Raw genomic sequence first — 26189 nt, forward strand, 5'->3', positions numbered from 1 at the left:
AGGAAACTTAGAGTACCCCTAAACATTTTTTTAAGAAAAAAGCACTGGGTATAACCACTATAATCCGGAGTGATATGATTCTCATGAAGGGTTGGGGGAGAGAGAACAGAAGGGAAAAGAAGTAGAGTGGTACCTCAAGTTACAAACGCCTCAGGTTAGAAACTCCGCCAACCTGGAAGAGTTACCTCAGGTTGAGAACTTTGCTCCAAGATGAGAACGGAAATTGTGTGCCTGCGGCACAGCGGCAACAAGAGGCCCCATTAGCGAAAGCACGCCTCTAGTTAAGAACAGTTTCAGGTTAAGAACAGACCTCCGGAATGAATTAAGTTCGTAATTAGAGGGACCACTGTAGTTGGTAAGTTACCTAGCTCCAGGGCTGGCATGCTTGTCCCCAATCCTGGGGTCTTTCAGAAGAACAGGAGGAATTTGAGTCCGTACCTCTTCTGATATGCCCCTCCCAGCACCCTCTTTTAACCCTTTCCTGTTTCAGAGCCCTAACTAGGGATAGGTAATGGTGGTAGTCCTTTCTGCAGTGGCTAGGAGGTGGCTTCTGATAGCAGACCTCCCTCTTCACCCACAGGGAGGGGATCCATAAAATCCTAGGCCCCTGGTACACTCCCCCAGGGACTATAGGATTGTGCCCTGAAAAAGTTTCATGGAATAAATTTATTTTTCAAGAAAAAGAGAACATGTATTAGATAACAAAACCAAGTTGTTTCAGTGCTAGATCTTTATAATATGTATTCCAATACATATTAATAAATGCATTTCATTTGCCTGCCTGTGCTAAATCTCCCCCTGTATGATTTTTGTTACTTTCTATTCCAGCATTGTCAATGATTTTTCCCCTTTAATGACTCAGAAATAGATGCACAAGAGTCCATTTTCCTGTATTTAGTCCAGAGAGATTTTGTGGCCGCTAACAGCATTTTCTCTCCATTACATTTAACAGGATTCAAGGCACCAAATTTACTACATGGCAAAAAAAAAACCAAAAAAAAAACCCAAGTAGTCGTTTAAAAGATAGACACTCAGTATTGCTGAGCTTTTACACTCACAGTTGCTAACTCCAAGCTCATGAGCCTGAACCGGCCCGCAGGCAAATGCTTCTGAATCTGACACCATAAGTTTTGGCAGCAATAGCAGAAAGAGGGATGGAGGGAATAGACACAGAATTGAGTGGAGTCCACCGCTTCGCTGGGAATAAAAATGGCCCCTTCCCCAGCCATCATGTTCATTATTAGCTGAAAGGAGAGGGGATAATAACCCTCCTTCCTCAACTGAACAGTGTGGATCAGCTGAGGCGAGGGCCTGGCTGTTTCTGTGTGTCCTAAGTGTGAATGTGTGTAAGGGAGAGTGTACGATTGGGGGGGCACACCCATTTTTGGTCACATCCAACATGGGCTGGTGCGACCACCACCACCAAACACTGGCCAAGGATTAATGTGGCCTTTGGCCAAAACAGGCAAGCCATCCCTGTTTTCCACAGTTCCATCACGGATGAAAGAAATCAGTCCCAGCATCCTGACGTGTTTAATATTAAAAAATGATAATATGGTATACGCTCCTAATGTTTTGCTACGGTCAGTGACCATCAAGCAGCCCTTAACTCTGAGCTACTCATTTGTATCACTATGTCCCTATGTCTCAGGGATACCAGGTCTTGTTCTTTTATCCATTTTCTTTTTCTTTTCTTTTTAAATAATATTTATTAAGTTTTCCAATTTAAGCCACATTCCAATAAAAGCCACATTAAAAACATTCCAAATTATAAAATAATCAAACAGTCCAAATATTATGCCAAATTATAAATCTTTGTTTGGCTTCCCATGCTCTGCGGTTCTAATTATCTGATAGATATGAATGCCCTTATCGTTATGTCATCATTTTCATGAGTCGGCCCTTGGCTCCAGTTTCAACCTCTGTTCATTTTTTCACAAGGATGCAAAGGTCATAATCACACATTTGGAAATGAAGGGATTGCAGCTGAAAATACTGGGGATAAAGTGGCTGGTGACTAGCCAGGATTTCTTTAAAAATCCAACATGGTGAGGGAAATAGATACTTGCAATCAAATATTTGTATGCAAACAGCCTCTTTTGTCCCTACAGAGAAAAGTCACCAAGATTATTTAGATTAAAGGATTTGTGTCAAGTGGCAGATGCCATAATCTTTATACATGACCTGCTTGAAGTTTTTTGCATTTCTGCCTGAGTCGTCTTTCCATCTGGTTTCATTCTGTTAGAAGTCGCTAAATGGTTCAGCTGTGAAAGAGAGCAACAGTGGAAAAAGACAACAGATCAGCCATGTGGCTTTAAAAAAATCAAAATTTGGGGCTTTTTTTCAGCCGGAACTCAGTTCCAACACCTCTCAGGTGGGCTCCATTGCCATTATAGTAGAACAAGGGAGGTGTTCATGGTGAGTTCTGACACCTCTTTTTCTAGAAAAATAGCACTGTCTAAATTCATTCATCAAATTACATAGAGGGTTTATTAACTGGTATATATAATTTCATTGCATTTCTTGAGGTTTTGCCCAAAGGCAGGGACTTTAAACATATCAGACCACTCTTCCCTGGTCCAGGACTTTAGCAGCACCCCTGACCGGGGTCATTACTTTGTGTAATTCTGAGCCAGGAACCCATCTGATTATAAGCCATGCAGAGAACTCACTTCTGATTTGATGGTGCAAAATAAACTCTGCAAGTACATAGGAAGCTGCTTATACTGAGGCCGGCCATTTGTCCATGTAGCTTAGTACTGTCTGCACCAATTGCATACCGAAATCCAGGGTTCAGTTGAGAGTCTTCCCAATTCTACCTGAAAATGTCAGGGACCCTTGGCATGCCCAGCACATGCTCTGGTACTTAGGTAAAGCCTGCCCCCAAACTTGCTTGCAGTCTGGTTTCTCCACCAACACAACTTCTATCTTCCTAGATTCAGTTCCAGCCTGGAAAAGAGGATACTCTGCACTCCTTGAAATGCACACAGAAATGTGCATTATGTCTCATGCACACAATGATTAAGCACCATTATAGCTGCCAGTGTCTGTTCTTCTACTTTCCCATAATGGAGAGAAGGGCTTCTTTTCAACCTTCTGCTGTCGTGTGGAGACCATTCCATGTTGTGTTTATCACCTGGTGACATTTTCATGTGAAGCAGCTCACCACAGGGATCATCCAGTTTTTTCCACTAAGTTACTTCATGCATCATAAAAGATTTGTGGTGGCAGGGTGAAATCGCCTGCTCTGAGTGTCTTGCTATGCAAATCAGGCCATTTTCACCATGTCTTTCTGCACCACATTGAGTAATTTAAATTAAACCAGTCCTCAGTAAGGGCACAAAAGTTCTTTAGAGAACAATAAAGAAACCCCCCAAATCCATTTTAATCCTCTGCTTTCTCTAGTTTAACATACAGTGAAGCATGGTGCCTACTACAGATACTGTGGTCTGTTTTTTGGAAGCATTGCATTCCAAATCCTAAATCATTTCTTAGGATAAATATACAGCAGTAACAGAGTAAGCATTTGCACAATATTTTATTACGATTGTGGATTGTGTTCTGATTCCATAAAAGCTTCCAAATGCTATTGCAGTAAAAATAAGAGAGTGGAAAATTGAATTTCACTGATGAGGAGTTATGAGAAGAGAAAGGAAGGGTGGACAATTGTCTAATTACTGTTTGTAATTATCTTGAACTATTTACTTCCTGAGTTATAATTCAAATGGGAGGAGACTTAATTTCTCCTTAATATCTGGCTAAGTAGACTTGTCACTGGGAACCTTATTTATGGCTCTGAACATGACCAATATTCTTGATAATTAACCCTGAAAAATTACTCAGTAAAAAGAGGAAGTTTGTTGCTGAGACAAATATTCCAAGATACTGGTCACAGTTCTCTATTCTACATTACCAGCTCCCTGCAAACCTTAGCTTCATAGCACTGCCATGAAAAAAACACCAATATATAAAATCACAATTAAAACAGGCACAGAACAATCAATATGATTATGCTGAATCTTTATGGCTGTCTTGATTGTTCATGTCTATTTTCACTGTACTGTATTGTCATTTTTATTGAGTGATATAATGACAGTTTTACTGAAATTTGTTTGGGGTAGAGCAATCCAAACCCTCCTTCTACCAGTGTGTGTGTTGCATTGCACAGAGGTCTCCCTCCACCCAGCTCTTCCTACAAATCTGACCTCCTGCCAGCTCCGAGCAGTCCAGGCTGCCCACCCTTGGGGGGGGGGCATGGTGCTCAGCCTGCCTGGGATCCTAAGCTTGTCTCACTATGGCAGTGGCATCGGGCCTGATCACTGTGCCAACCAGGAGCTGATACAGCAGTTGGGTCTGGACTGCCCCATCCCACATTCCGCTGTGACCGCCATGAGTGTCAGGGCTGTGGCTGTGACCCTATTACTCTGCAACGCCCCATCGGCAAGGAGGTGGGAACTATATTTCTCATGCTTCCAGGTGCCTAATGGGATTGGGGGTAAAGTCAGAACAGGGGGAAGAGGTAGAGCTCAGTTGCATGAGTGGAATCCTTGAGCCGACAGAATGAAATACAGTGGTACCTCCGTTTAAGAACAGTCCTGTTTACGAACAATTCAGTTTACGAATTCCACAAAACTAGAAGTAGTGTCCCAGTTTGCGAACTTTACCTCGGTCTAAGAACAGAATCCAAACGGTTGAAGGGCACCGGCAGCGGGAGGCCTCATTAGGAAAAGCGCGCCTCAGTTTAAGAACGGTTTCGGTTTAAGAATGGACTTCCGGAACGGATTAAGTTCGTAAACCAAGGTACCACTGTACTTGGAGCTACATTGGATACAACTCAAAAGTAGCACACAATTAACAAAATGACCACGAGCACATTTAAACTAATGAAACTTACAAGTATTTTGTTTTTACTTACTCCCAAGTCTAATTTGTGTTGTGTAGATGGAAACTAAGCTTCATTAAAAGTTTCTGTGGATGTTTCCCTCCAAACTTACATAATGATGATACAGTAGATATTTTCAAAATCAGCCTGAACATAAACCACCATAAGCTCCCTGTCTAGCAAAGAATTGTCTGTTCCCAACTTGGGCTCTTTTACAATGGTAGCAGTCACGGACTGTTCTGGAAAGGAGTTACATCATTAGGCAGGGTGTTATTGGTGCTGTGGGGTTTCGAGCGCGTTTCACGCCGGCTGCATAAACAAGTAAACTTCCTCTGAGGTTAATTATGTTGCAGAACACTGGCTGAAGGTTTGCATGTCACCTTAGAGACAGGACCCTGAAGAGGAGAAGGAACAAGCAATGTGCAGCTTGCCTGCCTGGAAGAGAGCCAGTTTGTGTCCTCAGTGCACACAACGCCCCCACCCAAGTTGCAGCTGCAAAGTCCTCTCTGCCCATAAGCAAGGCAGAGAGATGGAATTCTGCATTCACCACTTGAGACAAAGACCCTGTTCATTCATGGTCATGGCACACACAAAAAGCCCTCTCCCCCCCCTTGTTACTAGGTGCTAAGCCATGTTGTGAGGCTGCTGCTGTCACCTCCACCACCGCCATGCTCAGAGAGAGCTCTCTTATTACTCAGAGCAAAATGGAGGCGAAAGAGCAGCTGCCACATAGGAGGCAGAACTAAGCAGGCGGATCCCTGGCTAACTCCTTGAAGTGTCTTTTGCATGGTCTAAACCAGTGGTGGAAAACTGGTGCCCTTGAAGCAATTTCCTTTGACCCTGGAGGATTTGCCAAGGATGCTCCTGCCCCAGCCATCGCATCGTGAAGGGGTGAGGGCATGTTGACAAGCAGGTGGGACGAAGTTCCAATGCCAGCCATCATCATCATTTTATTTGCGCCTTTCCACAGTTTAAAGAGTGCTCAAGGCGGCTTACAATAGGAAACAATTTACATAATAACAAACATAGCAAGGTAGTAATAAAACGCATAAAAAACCTACATAACCAAACTGAACAGTTTCCACATAAAAATAAAGATACAAAAAAAATCAGTATCAGTAACAGCAGCAAAAACTCCCAACAAAATTTCCCCCCAAATACCCCAGTCCTCCTGGGCAGCAGCAGCAGCAGCAATCCTTAAGAGCCTGTCAGGCCGCGCCTTAGGCCAGGTGGAGAGAGACAGAGCAGGGCCCTCAGGCTCTTGGCAGGCCAGCCAGATGGCTACAGGTGTTCAAATCCAATTGGAGAAGGCCGTCAAAAAGTTACCAAGCAGCTTGGTGCATGCACAGACACCCTATCCCTTGGCACATGGCAGGATGAGCTGGTCATTCAGGACCATGTAGGAATTCCACCCTCCAATCAGCATTGACCTTGGAGTGTTTTTGTTTTGTTTTTTTATCTTGCCTATCCTGTACTGTCCAATGAGTGGTACCTTATGAGATGGTGGGTGGCCACAAATGGGTTCCTTTGGTTCCAAGAGAAAGTCGTCACCCCTGAAAATGAAGGGGTGAGGTTCCCTCAGAGCACTCTGCCATGGGTATCAAGCTTCAGGGGGCAGGAACTCTCTTGGGGACGTGCCTAGCTCACCCCCCTAGAGCTGGCTAGTTCAAGAGCATGTATGAGTCAGGCAAAGGATCCGTCAGTGCACTATGAGTGGTGTAGGGATGGTGATGCAGAGGCAGTACCCTGACAGCTTCTGGTTCAGAGCCAGGATAGAGCTTAGTCGGAACATGTCGTCCCTTAATGGAAATCCCTACACTGTAAATTAGCTAGCAAAGTTGTTGCTCCCTGCAGATCCTGTTCAATAGTTGATAAAGTTGTATGCCTTGCTACTTCCCAAAGGTTGCCTCTTGCTTCTTCATTCACTTCTGTGCCCACAAATGTCTGAGCCTGGAGCTTTTCTACAAAGCCGGCTGCTTTCTTTATCTCAATAAGCTATGATGCCTTGAGGCAGGATGCCAGACCCTGGCCACTCCACAGCGCCCTAATTGCTGGGCAATTTGCCCTCGCTTCAGTGGTTTTTAGTGCTTCACTTTGTGTGACTCACTCGGCTGAACTGTCATCTTTGAGCAAAGCTTCCCTTTTAAGGCATGTTAAGGGGAAGCACCTCTAACCTTACTCACTGAATAGACTCCCTTGCGGAAGAGAATGTGTTGCCTGCCCTTTGAAGGGCTTTCCTGGACAAGGGTGAAAAATGAAAAAACTTCTCACATTTCTCTTTAAGAGGGCTTGGCCTTTGCCTTGCAAAGATCTAGCAGAGCCTGGTACATCCCTACCCCATGCTGACCAGCTGGAAAATATGAATGAGAGAGATTTAAAAGCCCTCATTGACATACGTATGCACTCAACATTACTCAAGCAAGATAAGGTCATCTTGGTTCACGGCTGGTTTTATAATTCATAGCATATTAGGCCATGGATGGCCAACTCCAGCATTTTCCCTCTAGACAACGTCCCAAGGGCTAGGCCAGGACTGGGGGCCATGTTTCCTTATGGGCAGGCATCTGAGGGCCACATGCCCGTGTTGGGCAGGGGCTAGAAGTGAAAGTGGTCAGAGCATCAGTGTCAGTTTTACTTTTGTACAATCAGCACTGACCTTGGCATGGTTTTCTCCTCCTGCCTATTCTGTACTGAGCAGGCAGAGAGTGGTACCTTATGGGATGGTGGCCACCAATGGATTCGTTTTGGTTACTACAAGAAGGGACATTGTGGGCAAAAGAGAGAGCAGGCAAGATGATCAAACACCCTGGGAATCAAGTATCAAACTTGGGAAGGGAGGGACAGGAGCACTCTTGGGTACATGCACTATTCACCTACCCAGAGGTAGCTAACTCAGGGGTTGGTGTAACTCAGGCATGGCATCCCTCAGCAGGGGCTAGTTTCTGCACAACCTCAAAACCTCTTTGCATTCTCCATTCAGCTAAGCAAGAAGCATATCAGAGTTCAAGGATACATTCCAATCAAACAAAAAGATTCGGAGGGTGAAGCAGTGGGGTTTGCAGCTTGGGGAGCAAAGGGGTGACTTGAGGAAAATCCTAAGGCCCAGACAGAGAGGCTTGGAGGGCCACATTGAACCCTATGCCTGAAGTACTCATAAGTTAACCTTTAGAATTAGCCTCCCTCTTTCAATATTATTATTATTATTTCATTTATTTCACACACTTCACCAGCAGCTTCCAAGGTGGGTTACTACAATTTAGAATTGAACAAATTACAGTTAAAACTTACAGTCACAGAAACAGGGCCCAATACAAGTACAATGCATGTAATAAGTGGGTTTATTGAGTTTGTGGTGGTCACAATGGCTTTGTTGTTGTTGTTTAGTCGTGTCCGACTCTTCGTGACCCCATGGACCAGAGCATGCCAGGCACTCCTGTCTTCCACTGCCTCCCGCAGTTTGGTCAAACTCATGTTAGTAGCTTTGAGAACACTGTCCAACCATCTCGTCCTCTGTCGTCCCCTTCTCCTTGTGCCCTCAATCTTTCCCAACATCAGGGTCTTTTCCAGGGACTCTTCTCTTCTCACGAGGTGGCCAAAGTATTGGAGTCCCAGCTTCAGGATCTGTCCTTCCAGTGAGCACTCAGGGCTGATTTCCTTCAGAATGGATAGGTTTGATCTTTTTGCAGTCCATGGGACTCTCAAGAGTCTCCTCCAGCACCATCATTCAAAAGCATCAATTCTTCAGCGATCAGCCTTCTTGATGGTCCAGCTCTCACTTCCATACATCACTCACTACTGGGAAAACCATAGCTTTAACTATACGGACCTTTGTCGGCAAGGCTGGTGTCTCTGCTTTTTAAGATGCTGTCTAGGTTTGTCATTGCTTTCCTCCCAAGAAGCAGGTGTCTTTTAGGGTGTTATTTTATGAAATCATCGCTCTGGCATTTAGACTACCGAAGAAGGGAGCACATCCTTCTCCCTGGCATTTACCTGGATGGGGATAGGGCGGGGTAATAGGACAACGAGCCTGGGGGCCAGGCCTGTGTGGGTGCACCAGTGGTGGCAATCCAGTGCTCACACTGGTGTGTCTGCACAATCATGACTTCACTGCCACCCTGCCCCATCCCCATCCAGGCAACCTGCAGTGATGCCAACGACTGCCCCACCACAGATGCACTTCTGAAAATATGATGCACATTTGCACAGGGTGGCACTACGTCTAATACTGACATAGAAGTGGTATTAGGAGAGAAAAGGCATCCAATATCTGTGGAGAGGGAGAAAAGAGGTGACTAGCCCAAATCATGTGAATGTGATGATCCTGCCGAAATCACATTCCTGGAACGGTTTGGAAACTGCAGTGTTCTCAGAAAGGTATCTTTCTTGGTGCTAGAGAGTATATCTTGAAGGTTCAGGTTCAAGCAACTTCTTTGCTTGGGGAAACTTTTGTCTAAAATTTCAAAAAGCAGCTGAAATTTCAAAAAGCAGGGAACATAGTATACATCTGGTCCCAGGTATATACTGTACATGCTTCTGGAGAAACAGAAAACATGGTGTGCTTTATTTCTAAAGCAACCTTTTTGGGTTTTTAACTAAAGAAACATAAAATATTTTTGTATCAAAAGCCTAGAAAATAGTGCCTTAATGGGCAACATCAAGTGAAGCCTAATGGATACTCCTGCTGCCCTCTGGTGGAACATCTTTGGCTTTGCATCTCAGCACTCGGAAGGTTTTGTCTGTGCAGCCATACACTTCTCAGAGGGTGAATATCAGTTGTGGAGCTACAACCTTTACCTGACCTGATCCAGGGAAATAGCATGAATCCACCCAATGGCTTCATACTGAGCCATATTTTGCAGGGAGGGTGGCAGAGAAGAGCATTATTACACTTCTGGAATTGAAAGTGAACAATGCTGGCAAACAATAGCACCTGTTCCTAGGCGGTCTGAACGGCATGGTGGTGAGTGGCAGAACACACTGTCATCTTCCAAGTTCCTCCCTGTCCTACCTCATTTGTTAGAGATAACAGCTGATGCTTCTCTTGACTATGGGCATAGAGTTCCAGTTGCTCATCTACAGGAAAAGTTCTATCCTAAATAGAGGTATTTCTCAAACCTCCATAGACTTCCCAGAACTTAGATTGCAACTCTCAGCAGTCCTAGCCAATGAAGTGTACTGCTACGGCTGCTTCAAAAAAAAAAAAAAGAAAAAAAAAAAAGAATGCTGACTTTTAAGGAAATTGGACTGTTTCAAGGCCTTCTTTGCAAAAGGACCATAGCAACTCTCCCTATCTGTGACACCTGGAGAAGCTTCATTGATACCTTGTATGGAATCCTTAAATTAGCAAACCCAAACTTCCCTGTAGATGCCCTTCTTCCCTGTAAGATGCCCTTTCAGAGTCCACATTCAAGGCAAGATTCTGGAATTCCACAGCAAAGCTCCTCAATTCTTTAATAAGAAGAATAATGCAAATAAGCTAATGTGTATACAGTGGGTTAATTTGCATTACTGTTATGAAGCAGCCACCATATAGAATGAGGCTCAAGTGCACACAGATATGTTATGATTGTGATACAGGAAATGATAGAGGAAGAAAACGCAACAGATGCTAGGAAGAACTTTATTGTTAAGGGCTGTTGCCTTCATGTTCTGTTTGTCTTTCTGTTCTGAACACCTTTATCTTGTACCCCACCCAGATATCTGTATTGACAAAGGGCGAGTTATAAATATTCATAATAAAATAATTAACTGTCCTGATTGTATGTTTCCCATAAGCATTTGGCTGCCACTGTGGGAACAAAATGCTAGACAGGATGGACCTATACCCCCAGTTCAAACACAACAAAAAATAATTGTTTATTATCACATGTCAGAGCATTGGGCTCCTGTGCAACTGCTGCTTCTCTCTTCTCCAGCATAGCTCCAAAGAGGTGATTAAAAGTTTCCAGTTCCACTTTTAATTAACCACAGATTAATGTTGCATACAATTCCTAAACTGTGGCTAATTTTAACTATGTTTTTTTAATAAAAAAAAACAGCAAACGACAACAAAACAAAAAAAACACAAGCCAGCTTCATAAGCTAAGGTTTGGAGTTAGCTTGTTTCAATGACTATAGTTGAGACTAAACAGAATGTATCAGGGTTTCAGACTGCAGTTAGTCTAAAGCAGAAGAGAAACTTCTGAGCTCATCCTTAGGCCAAGGAGTGGGCCTATCTATTGTATTTTAAGAGAACCTGCCTTTCATCACAGAGCCCCAGAACAGGTGATAATCATATAATCATGCAGTATTGAAATCCAATTAAACAATTTAAATCAAACTAATAGAGGTCTTGCAGTTATCAACGGCTAGGATAAAGAAGCGTGTCTTCAGCAAACAAACAACAGAAACCATATAATGAAGATGCTTGATGCAGCTCTAGTAACCCAGGACATCTTTGGCCTACTTGGTGCCAAAAATGGATTGCATGGAACAGTCCCATTTGGGGAGGGAGGGGAGGCAGACAAGAACCATCCTAACGCACAGGTAGGAAATGACATGGGGGAGATGTTCCTTGTATTCTTTCTCTGATGATTCTGTCTTCCCCGTAGGACTCTATGTGCTAATAGGAGCAGGTGTGCTGATGATGACCGTGGGGTTTTTTGGGTGCTGTGGAGCTGCGCGAGAATCTCAGTGCCTGCTTGGAGCAGTAAGTAATGAACTTATGCACAACTTGGGTGTGAAATTAGGGTTTTTCAGACACAATATTTTGTTACCCCTTTCACCTTGTGGCAGAACCAAAACACCTAGTAAGCATGAGGTCCTCTCTTCTCCCCTTCCCTTCACATTCCAGCTTTGACACTTCCCGTCTAGATTTCTTAAAACCCAAGTTCCCTCTTACATCTGAAAAGGGAGGATCTATATTAATGTCGTGGAAGACAGAAGTGCCTGGCGTGCTCTGGTCCATGGGGTCACAAAGAGTCGGACACGACTAAACGACTAAACAACAGCAAATATTAATGTCAGTTTGCTAGCTAGAATCTTAAACCAAGATCAAACTATGATTTAAGATCCTCCATAATTGTCAGATGGCAGTGGTGGTTGCTCGTGAGTAACCTGTCAGGACTCCGACCTGTCTTTTACAGGTTTTATTTTGGTGCAAAACTATTTACAGTGCAGAACCACAAGTTCATGTCTGCCTCAATCGCTAGCAGAATTTGGGAGTGGACGTTTCCAGGTCCTCCCCCAACATAAGAGCTTAGCCACCCCCAGCCTTTTCCTTTCTTCTGTGTTTTACACCTCTGCGCAAGGTGGGCGATGGAAGAGACGTGCTTCTCTCCTAGCCGGCTTCGCCAGGAGTGGTACTGAGGCTGCCAGCAGCATCCTCTAGCCCTTTCCCCTCCTTTACCCAGGAGGTATGGCTTTTCCCACCCTCAGGCTTATGAGGTGCGGTGCTGGGGCTCCCAGCAGCATCCTCTGGTCCCTTCCCCTCTTCCCCACTGGAGGTGGGGCTTTCCCCACCGCAGGAAGAGGAACTGCTTCTCAAGATTTTCGGAGGTTCCCTGTATCCCAACTGCCCCTCTGCCTCCCTTCCCTGTTCCGATGGCAGTCCTCTGACAATAATAAACCAACATTAAACAGGTTTTCCCTGTTTTGGACATAAATGGGATGCTATCTTATACTGAGTCAGACCATTGTTCCATAATGCACAGTATTTTCTACACTAACAATGGCTCTTAAGCAGGAGTCCTTCCCAGCCCTCCCTGGAGATGATGGGAACCGAACCTTAGGCCTTCTGCATGCAAAGCAGATGTCACAGCCCTTCCCCTTTACCCTGTGGCCTGTGTAATATATGTACTGCAGATCATCAGCAGAAGGTTGTACAACCTAAGCCTGGAATCCTGTCTCCATCCTTTTGCAGTTCTTTACCTGTTTGCTGGTGATTTTTGCTGCTGAAGTCACTGCAGGAGTATTTGCTTTTCTTGGCAAGAAAGCGGTGAGTTCAATGTTTGCTGTGCACCACCCCACCCCCAGAGTCTCATGCTAACGAGTAGTTTATAAATGTATAAAACAAACAAAAGGTAAATGTGTCTTTGATGATAAACAGAGGAGGTTAGAACCAGATGAACATGTTATGATATAAGGAGCTGTCATGGGTGTAGTAGTCCCATTGATTCCAGCGCATTTGAAGGTTTACACCTAAAAACATTAAAATGTGAATTAAACAAACACATGCAGACTTTTCAGGGAGCCACTCAGTGGCAAATTCAAATTTGCTGCTGGTGGAAACATTTCTTTCTAAGTAGTTTATTACCCCAAGTACACAACTACAGTGCCCTGGCAGATTTTTCTTGCCCTTCACCCATTTGCTTCACTTAACATGTTTGGTTGTGAATGTGGTGGTGTTCCGTATGAGATAGCTCAGTTGGTAGAGCATGAGACTCTTAATCTCAGAGTTGTGGGTTTGAGCCTCACATTGGACAAAAGATTCCTGCATTGCAGGGGGTTGGACAAGATGACCCTTGTGGTCCCTTCCAACTTTACAGTTCTATGATTCTAGGAAATCTGCCAACCCAAAAGGTGGTCAAATTCCTGCTTAGCCTTTCTCCTTTGGTACCTTCTTAGCCAAGTCCAGCCCCCAGGTCATGCTGTGCCTCTGGGTTTTCATTTCTTTAAAGCTATGCAGTAAAGTCAGATTTCTTCCCTTCTGCTTGTCTTTTTTTCACTCGTCTCTCCTTCCTGCCAAGTAGTAGAGGGACCAAGAGCCTAGAGGGAAGCCAAGAAACTGCAGAATAGTCCCTCCAATTGTCACCATCATGATCTCATTGAGGTTGTCTGTCTGGTTTACTGCAGGCTGTTGAAGAGGTCCAGCACATCTATGAGGAAGCTTACGAAGAGTTTGTGAATAACGTGGGGACAAGCAACAAAACCCTTATCCAGTACCATGAAGCAGTGAGTAACTTCTGAATTCAGATCTTTTGCTTATCAAGCCTGCCTTTATGCAGTTTCAAAAGAAGACTTTAAGTCAGGCATTCTGGAATGGAGGTTAAGGCTTGCTTCATCTTCACTGCTCTGACCTGGTGGTGCTCGTTACCTAAAGTACCTGAATTTCCCATTCCACAGGAAGTGGGCAAGATTCCCTATGGCATCTGACTTAAATACCTTTAACAATAAAGACCTTCGGTCTATTTATTTATTTACATTTATTTATTACGCCCTTTTTTCCAACTTGTTCGCTGTGGGGTGCGTAATTTCCTTTTTTAAAAAATCCTCACAATAACCCTGTGAGTTAGGTAAGGATCTGCCATAAGCCAATGCTGAAAGCTAGATAAAAATGGCCTAATCAAGCAGATATTTCTATTTGCATACAGATTGGAATAGTATGTGAACCCTGACTTCAATAAGTCCTTTAGTTTGCATGGTTGTGCTTGAATTCGCTTAGCTTAATTGACTTTGCTGAAAATTGAGCTTAATGAAATACATTCAAATTGTCAGGTTCAGCAGATTTTCAGCACTTCTCCCCCCCCCGGCGCCCCCCCCCCAGCAATACTGTTAAAAAAATTTTTTAGCAAGAATATGCTAAACATGTCTGCTTAGAAGTCCAATTAATTTCCTAGTTGTAATGGTTGTGAGGGGGTTACTTGTGCGTAAATTGCCTTCAGTTTAGTTAGATTGTTTGATCAACCAAGTTTAGGGTTAGAGCTCGCCCTCCGTGACCTGTTAGTCACTTGCAGAATCCGTCAGTGGGCGTTTCTTGAATCTTTTCCAGCATAAAAGCTGTTTGACCCCAAGTCTCCTCCTATGTTCCCTGCGCGGAACGCGTCTGCGCAAGTAAGGGGAAGGCAGGGGCGTGCCAGCGCTCTCTCCGCTAGTCTCGGTTGAAGGGTCTTGGAGCCCTGACACCGATTCCTCCATCTCCCTCTCCTCTCTATTGGTGTCACGCTGAATTCCTTCCCCCCTGCTGGTTCCCTCTCCGGCATCGCTCTGGAGCCCTGCCTCCGCTTCTCGCTCTGATGTCAGTTCCCTGACACTAGTTAAGGAGCCTGTTGGAGTCACTACCTTTGGCCTAACCTCTGTTACTGCTGTACCAACTAAGGATGTTGTTAGGAACTAATATTGCCTGCATTTTCAGTGCTACAGAAGCCAGTGAGGAAACATCACAGGGAGATATGGACACATCAGGGAGATATGGTCACATTTAAACTATCATCATGTCCAGCCTACAGCTGTGCTCAGATGAAGGTTTCTCCACTGTTGGTTGCACTAAACCAAGAGTTCAGGGGGTAGTACTCCATCAAAGAGATGCACAATGAACAGAAAAAAAACAGTAGTAGAAGGGTAGACTCTGGGCAATATTATTGGTGCAAGTATATTTTGGAGCGTATGAAACTTCAGCCTGGAACAAGAGTTTAATGTGAATATACAAGTTGATGAGAGAACACTGTTATGGACTGACTCATAAATATAATAAAGAAATTTATTATTTACGAGGGGGATTTCTTTATTTAAAAAAATCTGTGTGGTGTTTGGTGGTTGTTTGTTAACATGCTATCTCTGTCTTTCCAGCTTCAGTGCTGTGGGAGAGGAGGAAATGATGCTGCAGTGAAGCCCACCTGTCCAAAAGACATTGAACAGCCCAGAGTAAGTGGCTCTGATGGACATGTTGCAAAAAATAGCCCTGGGATGTGATAAGACATGTAAGTCAGCGAAGCTGGTGGGAAGCCAGATGAACTGCTCTGGACGAGGGCCATTTGGCACTGGTCTTTTTTCTTTCCATTAGTCATTTGAGATGCTACTGAGGAGTATGCCAGCAGGATTGACTTTCCAGCAGCCGTCAACCCTGCTAACTCTGGGCACCTTTATAGATCTGCACAATACCACTGCAAAGCACAAGCAATACTTAATGAAGGGAGAGCAAATTCATTGACAGCCTGCTTGCTTCCTTTATCCTTGATACTTGCTTGCTGATTCACATGTATTCCTGCTCCATGTCACACCGAGAAACAAGGCCAAATTAGGCAACACATGGAATACATTTATCTGTATTTATCTGCGCTTCTTCCCAGGGCAAATGGCAGCTTTGTGGGAGAGGGGATTTTCCCTAGGACCATGGCATTGCAGGAAAGGGTAAACCCATGCAGTGCAGTCCTTAAAGGTCTCTTGACAAACAGAGGCCTAGCAGAATCTGATGGAACCTGGCTGAATTAAATAAAGGTGCCCAAACTTTCACAGCAGGTTCCAGCTAGGTAAGCCATGAATCCTCTTGGAGGTCTTAATTCTGTATTGGGTGAAATTAAGCAGCATGCCTTATTCGTAGCATTTGCCGTTGTGGTGTAGATTCAGATTATGCAATTTGTGGCACACCGACTCCCTTCCTCTGCACTGTTCCTCTCTCTGCCACACAACTTTGTGAGAAAACCAAACAGGAAACAACTAGGAGAAGCTGCAATAAGGAAAGGAGAGAACGAATGTACCTGGTATGCCCAAGATTGCTTCTTGCATGCTTGTACCTGTCAGAAGGAAGCAGAAGCAAATTGATCCTTGTTTACAGGTTTCACCAAGCAAATTATAAGAAGAGCAACATCAAAATCACAGTGAAACTCTATGGGTGCTATTCAATGCTATTTCTACCTATTGAAGTTGATGGACATTGCTAACTTAGGCTCATTACTTTCAGTGGGTCTACTCTGAGTAGGCCTTGATTGAATATGTGTATGATCTTAAATGAATAGTTTTAATAAATGTCATCAGGGCCCAGGGCTCGGGCATGCTAGAGTGGTGATGTGAGGTCCAATTGGGCATATAATAAACACAAATATCAGACATTTAGGAGATTATGGTGGTTCAAGCCAGTGCTTCTGTAGTGGTGTGCTGGGTTGCCTCAAAAACCAGAATCCCAACCACAGCAAAGGCAAGGAGGCAAGATGGAGCAGAGAGACAAAGCTGGTGAGGTATGGGTGAGAACTGCTGCTGCTGTCAGGAAACTCCTCAAGCCACTCTTATCAAGGGTAGCTCAGAGGAAGCAAACATGGGAAGGCAATTCCTACACCAAACAGGACAGTCAAGGGCAGAAGTTGTGAAGAGGAAAGGGGTTTACTAAGGTAGATTTTCCCCATGGTTGCCACCAAGAATGTGTCAACTGGTCCTTAGTAGAAACCGGAAGGGCTCTTCAAGACTGCTTTGATGTTTAAAGCATTGTCAACACCTTCATGTCTCTAACAGAGTTGTCTGACTGAAATCGAGACTCTCATTGACACAAATCTTCGTTTAGTTGGCATTGTTGGGATTGGAATTGCTGGGATCACAGTGAGTAATTATCTGATGACAATACTGGTACTGCTGCTTCTGTTGTTGCTAGCCATGTGTTTGCGAATCCCCCAGGTCCTTCCAAGCCAGTGGAAATCAGGTTGCTGAGGAGTTCAGAGTATGAATGTAGATGTCCCATGTGTGGAACTTAGGGCTCGTCCTCACTTCTGCTTGTCCTGTGCCTTGAAAGTATGGGTCCAAGTGGTCTTCCACTTGACCTGCTCTTTCTTGGCATGGGTCCAAGCACTTTTGCCTTTGCGCTGCTTCTTTCTTCCAGAAAACATGCTCTTTGGAGTTAAATCAGAGCAAATGGCAGTCCGCGGAAAACATGACAGAGGCAGCCCTGATTATTCACATGTCTGCCTTCATACTCTTCTGCTTCAGACACCTTTCTCCCCAGGTCAGCTCTGATATTGGGAGTAACTCCTATTAAAATTAGATCCCCAAGCCACTTGTACACACCCCATTTTGCACATGAGTGGGGCAGACGTATGAACAACAAAATGGATGCCCTGTTCATGTCTAGTTGGGCCTGACTCAATGCATTCTGCTGAGAACATTGTTTTCCCTGCTCTGATGCTGGCTACTTAGCAAGTTGTACCATGTAGCCTCTAGGTGTCAGCATTATATCAGTTTGAATGGATTTTATGTCTGTACTGTTGTTTTGAACTCTTTCTTTCTCTGTGTGTGTGTACATATTTGAAAATTGCTTCAGGATGCCTCATAGAAAGCAATTCATAAATGAAATAAGTGATAATAATTATACACAAGACTGACAGTTGTAGCCGATCCTCAGGGCCAGAATAAATGTGGCCTTAATTGCATAAAAGGAAGCAATGTGCATGATTTTTTTTCAAATGTAAAAAGGCAATGCAGGGAGACCCTGAGTAGGACTGAGACATGGCAGATGGAAAAGTGTGGTTTAACCCCTTCCCCTACACCACAATTTATATGAATAGTCCTCTTCCCCAAAGCTGCTGCCATGCCTCAGAGGGAAGCCAACAGAGGTTTCCCTCACAGGACTAATAGCAGCTCAAGGAATGGGATAGTTTCATCAGGATTGTGATATAAATGACAGTATTAAGACCCCACCTACCTAGCATGGTTTAACCCCCACCACTCAGCAGCTATTTGCATTCTTTAAATGTGCATCTTAAATGCTTTCATGCAACTAGCATTGTATTTTAGTTTGGCTCTAAGTCATCAAATGGACAGAAACACACATCAAATGAACAGAAATTTGGATATGTGAGGATTGCTCCAAACGATATCAGCCATGCCCTGCTTCACATTAAGGATTATGCTTCTCTCTGATGACTCGACTCTCCACATCTGCCTGAGAGCAATCACTAAAGTTCTCTGAGCTGCCAGACATAGTGACAAAAATCTCCCCGTGTTTCCTGGGCATCCTTTAAAATATGTTCCTTGTGTTCCAGATCTTTGGCATGGTCTTCAGCATGGTCCTCTGCTGCGCAATCCGGAACACAAGAGACATGCTCTAGAACTCTTGCTTCGTAGCATTATCTTCACCCTAGGGACCAGAGACCGGAGGACTTCTGGATGAATCTGCAAGTGCACTTGTCCGCTCAGCTTAACAACTGTAACCATTTTAATTAGTGGCGTTAACCAACTGACAGAGAGAGAGAGAATGAGAGATAGATGTTTGGGGAGCGTGAGAGTTTTACATTGTTTGCATTTAAATTAAGACAAGGAAATCTGAAGCAAACAAATAGGATGGGCGTAACAATGTCTTCTTCAATGCAGTGACAGCATTAGAAACTAAAATTTATTTGAAACATGACTTTGCACATGTGTGCAGGTGATCAGTGCCTATATCTCCATGTTCAAGTACATGTGTGTTTGTTTGTAGGCACACAGATGCATGTGGTCCAGCTGCACAGATATCTGTATATATGGTACTCCATATGATTGTATGTATGTTTTGTGGGTGTCTGTATTTTTGCATGCACGTTCCTGCAGTATATATACACTTGGGTACATACCCAGGCTAAAGCCCTTTCCAAGTGGCCTCCTCATTGCTGATAAGCCATCTCGTTTTTATCCAACAGTGTCCAAAGGTGACTACATTTAACCATTTGGATTGGAAGTACCGTAAATGATACACGATTGGCTCTGTTCCTGGACATCTCACCTTGGAGAGTTTCGGTAGCTTTCTTTGTCACATGCAGAATTGTCTTTAATCCCTGAAGGCTCCATGGGGAACACAGTGACCTGCACAAAAGAAAGTAGAGGCTTTTCTTAAAAGATGGCAGCATCCAGTCAAATCAATTAATAAGTATAAAATGGAATTAACTGGGAACATGGGAGCTTTTTGTGAGACCTGTGCAGCAATGTTTTTGAAAAGGACCTCTCTCTTTTTTCCTTTTCCAAAACTCAGGTTGTCCTTGATGAGGAGCTTAACCGTGTTCTATATACACTGGGCTTCCTGATTGTTGCTGTTTTCTCTAATAAACACCACTTTGTGCCTTTTGATTTAATTATTTTTAATATCTGCAAAAGGAAAGGTCCTTTCTGCACAATTGAAAAGCTGTGTTTCCAACTACATTGGGTACCTAGCATCATAATCACACAAGTTTCTTTAATGTTTATATCACACCTTCCAACTTTTGGCTATATAAACTGTGCCTTTCACAACTGTGCACTAATATTTCCATATTCTGTCACACCCATGCCACACAGTCCTAAACACATTTATTCAGACATTACGTGTCTCTCTGTTTAATATGACTGCAGCCTTCATGAATAAGGATCATAGATTTGCTGCAGGGTATAATCATGCTACTGTTCACAACTTTTCGTTTGCTGCATGAGCATTTCTACACTTGCTTAGCACAGAAACAGTTAAAAAAACAGCAGTAGACAAGCACTGAAAGAGCACTGCAGTATTGTAGTAGCACAGCTGATGAGGACACTGAACAGTTTTTTAAATTACATTTAAAATAAATGTTCCCGATATTTTGCAGACATGGAGTGGAGCAGGTGGGCACTGGGTCACTTGGCATTAATGAGATTTCAGACAACAATCAGTTGGTTCCATGAAGCAGTTATGCTGAGAAGCTACAGGGAAGTTGTTTGAACTCTGTACAACAAACTGATAATAACTGTGGCAAAAGGATTCTCGCTTGCACAATGGGACTTCCCCCTTCCCGTCCCATGTGTGTCCCATGTCCTCCCCAAATCTGCTCCAGTTGGGCAGTTGGGGAACCCCCAGAACAGCCTTAAGGGTAGGAGGGAAGAGGAAGTGGGGGAGTCCCATTGCTCATGTGAGAATCCTTGTGTTGACAGGATATTACTTAGCATTCCAGTGAATCCAAGCCTGGACATTTATTTTGCTTAAAAATTGATTGTTTGGAAAGGACTAGAGACAAAAATGAGAAACTCTGGGTGGTTAAAGCACAGCATGCTGTGAGCATCCTTCCATGCCATCTGTAGCACAGTAAGATGTAGCTGCCAAACTAGCCTTTAGAGATTAGTTTTTAAAGTAAATGTCAAATGGTCTGTCTTTGCCTTATCCCTGTTTTAGGAATGAAGGTAGTTGACTCAGACTTATTGCTTGAACAGAGGCTGCTCAGTCTCCTGGGACTATGTGTACATAGGATCCACTTTATAAAGGTGATGCCAGTGAAAAAGCTAGCTTCTCTGGCTAACATGCACTGACCTTTCTGGAAATCCTGTCCCTGGGGTTCCTGCAAACCGAGCGGGAGGGTCAAGATTTTGGAATGAGAGAAGTAGCAATACAACGCCCATTATTTCCACCAATTCTTTCTGAGAATCTGAGGCTGGCTTCCAGCAGGGCATTTCAGTTAGGTCCTTGTCCTACATGTGACCAAGTCATGCTATTATTGTCCAAGATGCATTGTGGGTGAAAAAGAACACTGTATGATTGAAATACCTCAGGAGTTAGTTTACTGTTTGCCTCTGTGTTTTATATTATTTCTATTTATTTCTACTAAAAATGTTTCATGGAGAAAAATAATCTGATGGAATTAAACCAGCCAGGCGGTGGGAAATATTTTATGGTGCAGTCTTGATTCACCACAATCACTGGGGCCTTGAGCTGCATCCTTGGAATATTTATATATATGGAGCCCATTTCTGGCAAGCTGCCATTTTAGGAGTCAGAACTCTGTTATTTTGTCCTTTTTAATATTCAGTTCTTTTGTTTTGTTTCATGTGAGAGTAGGCCTTCAAAAAGAACAGGTTAGTGAAAGAGCACGTGTTTTCTAAAATGCTTTGTACCTCATGAGCCTTTGTTCCATCAAAATTTCTTCAAAGGTTTGAGAAGTTAGGGAAAGTGTAGTGTGCACCCAAGTGTGTATGTGTGCATATGTGTTAGAGAGAGAGAAACACCAAGTTGTGTGTAACCTTTTCTTCCCATTTCCCCAAACATATGTTCATGTGCACCCCATTTTCCCTAGATTTCAGTTAAACCACTTTATCAGTCTCTACTGCTTGGCCCAGTTCAGATATCTGGACACATGGTAATACCTTTTACGTGTTGGGGGCTAGGCACAGTCTCAGGAATCCATGCATCATGTGCACAATTTGCCCCACTCACACAAGAGGTCATTTGCTGCAGGCCGCACATGTTCCTAGCGCCCAAGCCCAGCTCCCAGCTTATGAAAGACACTTCCAAGACCCTGAGAGGCTCAACAATGTCCCTGCTTTGTCAGAGAAGCAGAATTGTCTGCATCGCACATCATTTTTATCTGAGATTTTCAGGTGGGGGGGGGGTCAGAAATAGCTGTATATACCGTAGTCTGTGTGTGGAGAGGGTGTGCGTCATTGCTCCAAAATTGTCATCTAGATGAAAATATTTTAAAATGAAGACTTCAGGAATTTCTGCCAATTTTCCATGTGAAACATAAGATTTTGGCAGGGAGAGTAAAGCCCACTGTAGCTGCGAGTGGTATATGTGTCCTTTTATTTATTTCTAAGCATTTCTACTTTGCTCTTCTATTTGAATAATTAGTATTTCCCTTAGGAGTCAGGTCATCTTCTCCATTAAAATGCCCACAAATTCTCAAATGAGGCCAAATGTGGAACAGTCACTAGAGAACAAGAACTTCTGGGCCTTTCCATAGACTACCCTATCCTTCCATCTGTGAGCTCTGCTTTTGTCCCTGCCTCCTCCATTTTCCAATCCTGACCTTTCTTTTGTCCCTGACAACTCAGGGACAACTTATACATTTGGATCCCATTTCAGGAACTAGGAGTGTTGTCGCAGACCCTGTAATACAACTTTCTACAGTGTTTTCACAGTTGTGCTGATCCTTGTCAGCTACCATCCACTCTGGGAAATGCCTTGCCCTCCCAGTTTTATGCTTCAGGATCAACCCAGGAAGCCCCATTTAGCTGAGCCCTATTTTCATTTGCATACCTGCCTTATACTTATGAGACAAGTGAGCCATTAACCTAAATGCAGCTTGAAGGAAGAGTTCTACTCTGCTTCATTCTGACTGTCGCATTCCTTATTGGCAGATAGAACTATACCTACTCCCTCTGCTAAATGGAAACTATGAATACCAGAGCAAAGTCATGGGATGGCACCAGTTCAGAAAAGACTCCAAGCTGGCAACTTCTCCACTTTTGTCATTTCTGTGGAATGGCTCTGTCCTGTGCAGACCTCACCCTTGTCTGCTGAATAGTGCTGATAACTGAGCCGTGGGTTGCAAGCCAAGGGTGGGGATGTGGTATCCACACAGACAGATTGGGCAGCGCTGTGAAAGTAGAGCAGCAGGGATATACACATGCACACACACACCATTATTTTGAATTAATGGGCACTGCTTGTTCAGCCTCAGAGCAACAATGACATTCTGGCTTTTGTCTCTTTCATCACCGACTTCATCAGAGTTGCCAAGCTTGGAGAAATCAGTCTTGCTTCCCAAATTCCATCTGTTGTTGCTTGGTTGCCTTTTTTTTTTTTTACCTCTAAGTGCCTTCTTGGAAACAGGGCTGGGAGCCAGTTCTGCAAGTAGACCTGTCTTTTTCTTTCTTTTTAATCAAAGTCAGACTTGAACTCTACTGCTTTCTGGTGAATTTTCACTTCCCTGCATGTCTTTCTATGCATGATATTGTTATATCATTCCTCAGCTGCTTTCCAAAAATAAAAAATGATTAGTTTGGAATTTTAGATCAGAAGAAATGTAGTGGCACCTGGTGCCTATTTTTCTGCATATATTTTTTTGGTATCCCAGAAAGCATCATATATTAAGTCTATTGGTGCCTTTAAAAAGTTCACAGCTGTAGCCTTCCCACCTCACCATGTCAGAAATTATTTACAATTGCATACTGAAGGATATATCGGCAAATACTGGTGGATTATTATTTAGTTCTATCACTTTCTTAACCTTTGTACTTTTCTAAGGTGTTTACTAATGGTATGCAATCATGGAGCATGCTGTCAGTCTGTTTTTGGAAACATGGGTTCCAAACGATTGCCCAGGCTGCAGACATTTGTTTCAACCAAGTTGGCAACTTGGCACACTCAGATGACCATACCAGGCCTTGATGAGAGTAACAAAGAATCATGAGACGGCTTCTCCCTCACATTTAGTAGACCTACAATAATGTTTACAATGAATGAGAGCTGTGCCTATTGGTGGTCGTTGCTGTGGCAGGCAGGTGCCACCTTGGGTTCCTGTGGGGAATTTCCCCGTTTCAGTGTGCTGCTACTTCTTTGCCTGAAGCATGATAATATTCCCTTTCTATTTCCAAGCTCTGATAAGGAGTGCAGTGTCTTTCCTAAGAGGGATTAGTGTGAGAAATGTAGGGATCCAGCAGGAACACCAGACAGCAGATAGAGGACACCTTGGAGCTAGTGTGGTCAGATTCTCCCAAACATCTTCAGGATATCACTGCTGCTGAGCAAGCAACACTCCCCAAGCTACCAAACACAGCACATGTGGTCTACCTCAGCACTAGGACTCTGCAGACTCACCAAGTGACGCTGTGCTGCTTTAAGCAAGGGAGGGTGAAAGAACAATTTGAGAGCCCTTTAAAATACATGGAATAAGCCCTTACTTGGAGGGGAAGCTTTTCTAACCTTTGTCCCTTGTGGAGCCATGGGTACATTATGCATCTAATAGATGCTCTGTCCTCCTGCCTAATGTAAATATGGGCATTCTCACTAGCCATGGGAATGACTGTTTACACGGAGTTCGGACCTTTGGTAAGTGGTGTGTCAAAGTGTCTACTGAAAAGTAGCACCTGGCCACTCCTGGGAACTTGCAGGGATCAAAGCAAGGCCTGAAGACACAGAGCTGCAAAATAGCCGGGCCTCCTGTGCTGATACCCCCACTGGAAACACGTGCCCAGTTTCTAGTGAAATGGATGTGCAAAACTGTTTTTATTTCCACCTTTTAAAGCCTATGTGTTAAAGTTTGTATAAGAGACTTCATTAACTCTTCAAATGTTAGTAGAAATATAAATAAACATAGTCCTCCTTCACAGTGTGGTTGATATCTGACAGCATCAGTGCATCAAGTTCCTATCATGGGAAAGCAAATATGTTCACCATCTAGCCATTCCCTCTGGCTGTAAATGTTATTAGCCCTTGTTCTGTTAATGAAACGTGTTCTAGTTTGGCCTGCTTTCTGAATGCATTTTTTATCAGCCTTTCTCTACTGAAGTTGATGCAGAAATCTAATAAAAATAATAATCTGAAATGAAAGTAGTGGTTGTCTCTTTTTGCTGACCAACATTTTAATGCACATTACATGTATTAGCTTCCTTTCTCAGATATATCTCGGATGGTATGTTGTGCGTGGAACAGACTGGTTTGGGATGTGGAGGGGGAAAGTCTATGGCTCCAAAGAACATTTGCACTAACAATGCAATGAATGTGTGCTAGGCAGTGCTTTTTTTCCTTTAAAAAAATGTTTAGGGGTACTCTCATTTTCCTACTCCTATTTTCCTCCTCAATGAGGCCAAACTTAGATTCGCAAAACGTTTAGGGGTATGCGTACCCCTGCATACCCCCAGAAAAAAGCACTGGTGCTAGGATATATACTAGTAGCATGTTGAGCCATGTGAATGATGGGCATGGCATGTTTTGATCCTGTGCATTGCACCTCATTCAAGCTGTAGTTCTGTATACAAGCCCCAATGAACTTAATAGCATATCCAAGTAGACGTGCATAGGATTGTGCTTTTACTCTCATTTTGCCATTTCAATATTTGGTTGCTCTCCTGCAAATCCAAAATACAGAGACAACCTATGGCTCTTCCTTGTAATGCAGTATTGGCTGTGGTGGAGGGTTACTGCTTTTATCTTTGTGCTGCAGACTTAAATGACTGTGTAGTTTTGCTTCACTGACTACCCATTTTCTTAGTATCAATTAGGGAAGGTTTTCCCCAAAAAACACATATCATGGAACGAGTTCTTCAGGAAGCCAAGCTAGCTGCCTCTTGTTTCTTACAAAGTCCTTTTTCAGATGACTGGTATGTTGTGGTATGTGATATTACAAATATACCATGGAAAGGACACTTGCAAAGCAATGAAAATGTAAGGAAAACAGTTTGAGAGAGCTGTGGTACATATTTATATAGGTGTCAAAATGGCTGCTGGTGGTTTTTTGCCTGTTTAATATTGCAATCTGATATATGCTTATTCATAAGTTAGTCCCATTGAGTGCAGTGGAACCTACTCTCATGTAAGTGGGTATAGGATTGCAGCCTAAAGTGCTCCATGTTCGTTGGACGGCCATGCCAGCCTCCACTGGTGGAGGAGAGGATGGGCTGGATTGGAAGCACTAGACAGAAGAGGTAAGGTAGAGGATCCCACCTGAATTAAAAGTATGTATGTGTGTTCCTTACCTGTGAATTAAGAGGCTTAGCTGTGAGAGATGTAGTTCAAAACTGTATCAAATCAGCTAGGATGAGCCTCAAGAGCACAGATATCAAGAAGAGGTGCCTGTTTCTCCAAAAATAAGATATCCCCCCAAAATAAGACCTACTTCCAGTTTTGCCTCTGGCCATAATATAAGGCCTCCCCCCG

General features: G+C 43.5%; 1 protein-coding gene and 1 long non-coding RNA gene across 2 annotated transcripts in view; one reads left to right on the forward strand and one right to left on the reverse strand.

The window, feature by feature from the left end:
• Positions 1-19660, forward strand: part of TSPAN2 (tetraspanin 2) — a 60250-nt gene extending 40590 nt beyond the window's left edge. The window contains exons 3-8 of the mRNA XM_081865325.1: positions 11473-11570; positions 12783-12857; positions 13715-13813; positions 15428-15502; positions 17084-17167; positions 18604-19660. Of these exons, the coding sequence (XP_081721451.1) occupies positions 11473-11570; positions 12783-12857; positions 13715-13813; positions 15428-15502; positions 17084-17167; positions 18604-18669 (497 nt within the window). The 3' untranslated portion in view covers positions 18670-19660. The remainder of the gene's footprint in view (positions 1-11472; positions 11571-12782; positions 12858-13714; positions 13814-15427; positions 15503-17083; positions 17168-18603) is intronic.
• A 1120-nt stretch (positions 19661-20780) lies between these two features.
• LOC309343622 lies at positions 20781-24857 on the reverse strand. The gene is made up of 2 exons (XR_014157357.1): positions 22339-24857; positions 20781-22239 (listed from the first exon to the last, which is right to left on the reverse strand). It is a non-coding gene; the product is annotated as an uncharacterized lncRNA (long non-coding RNA).
• Between the last annotated feature and the right edge of the window lie 1332 nt (positions 24858-26189).

This window comes from Podarcis erhardii (assembly GCF_964252035.2).
Source record: "Podarcis erhardii genome assembly, chromosome: 6".
NCBI lineage: Eukaryota > Metazoa > Chordata > Lepidosauria > Squamata > Lacertidae > Podarcis > Podarcis erhardii.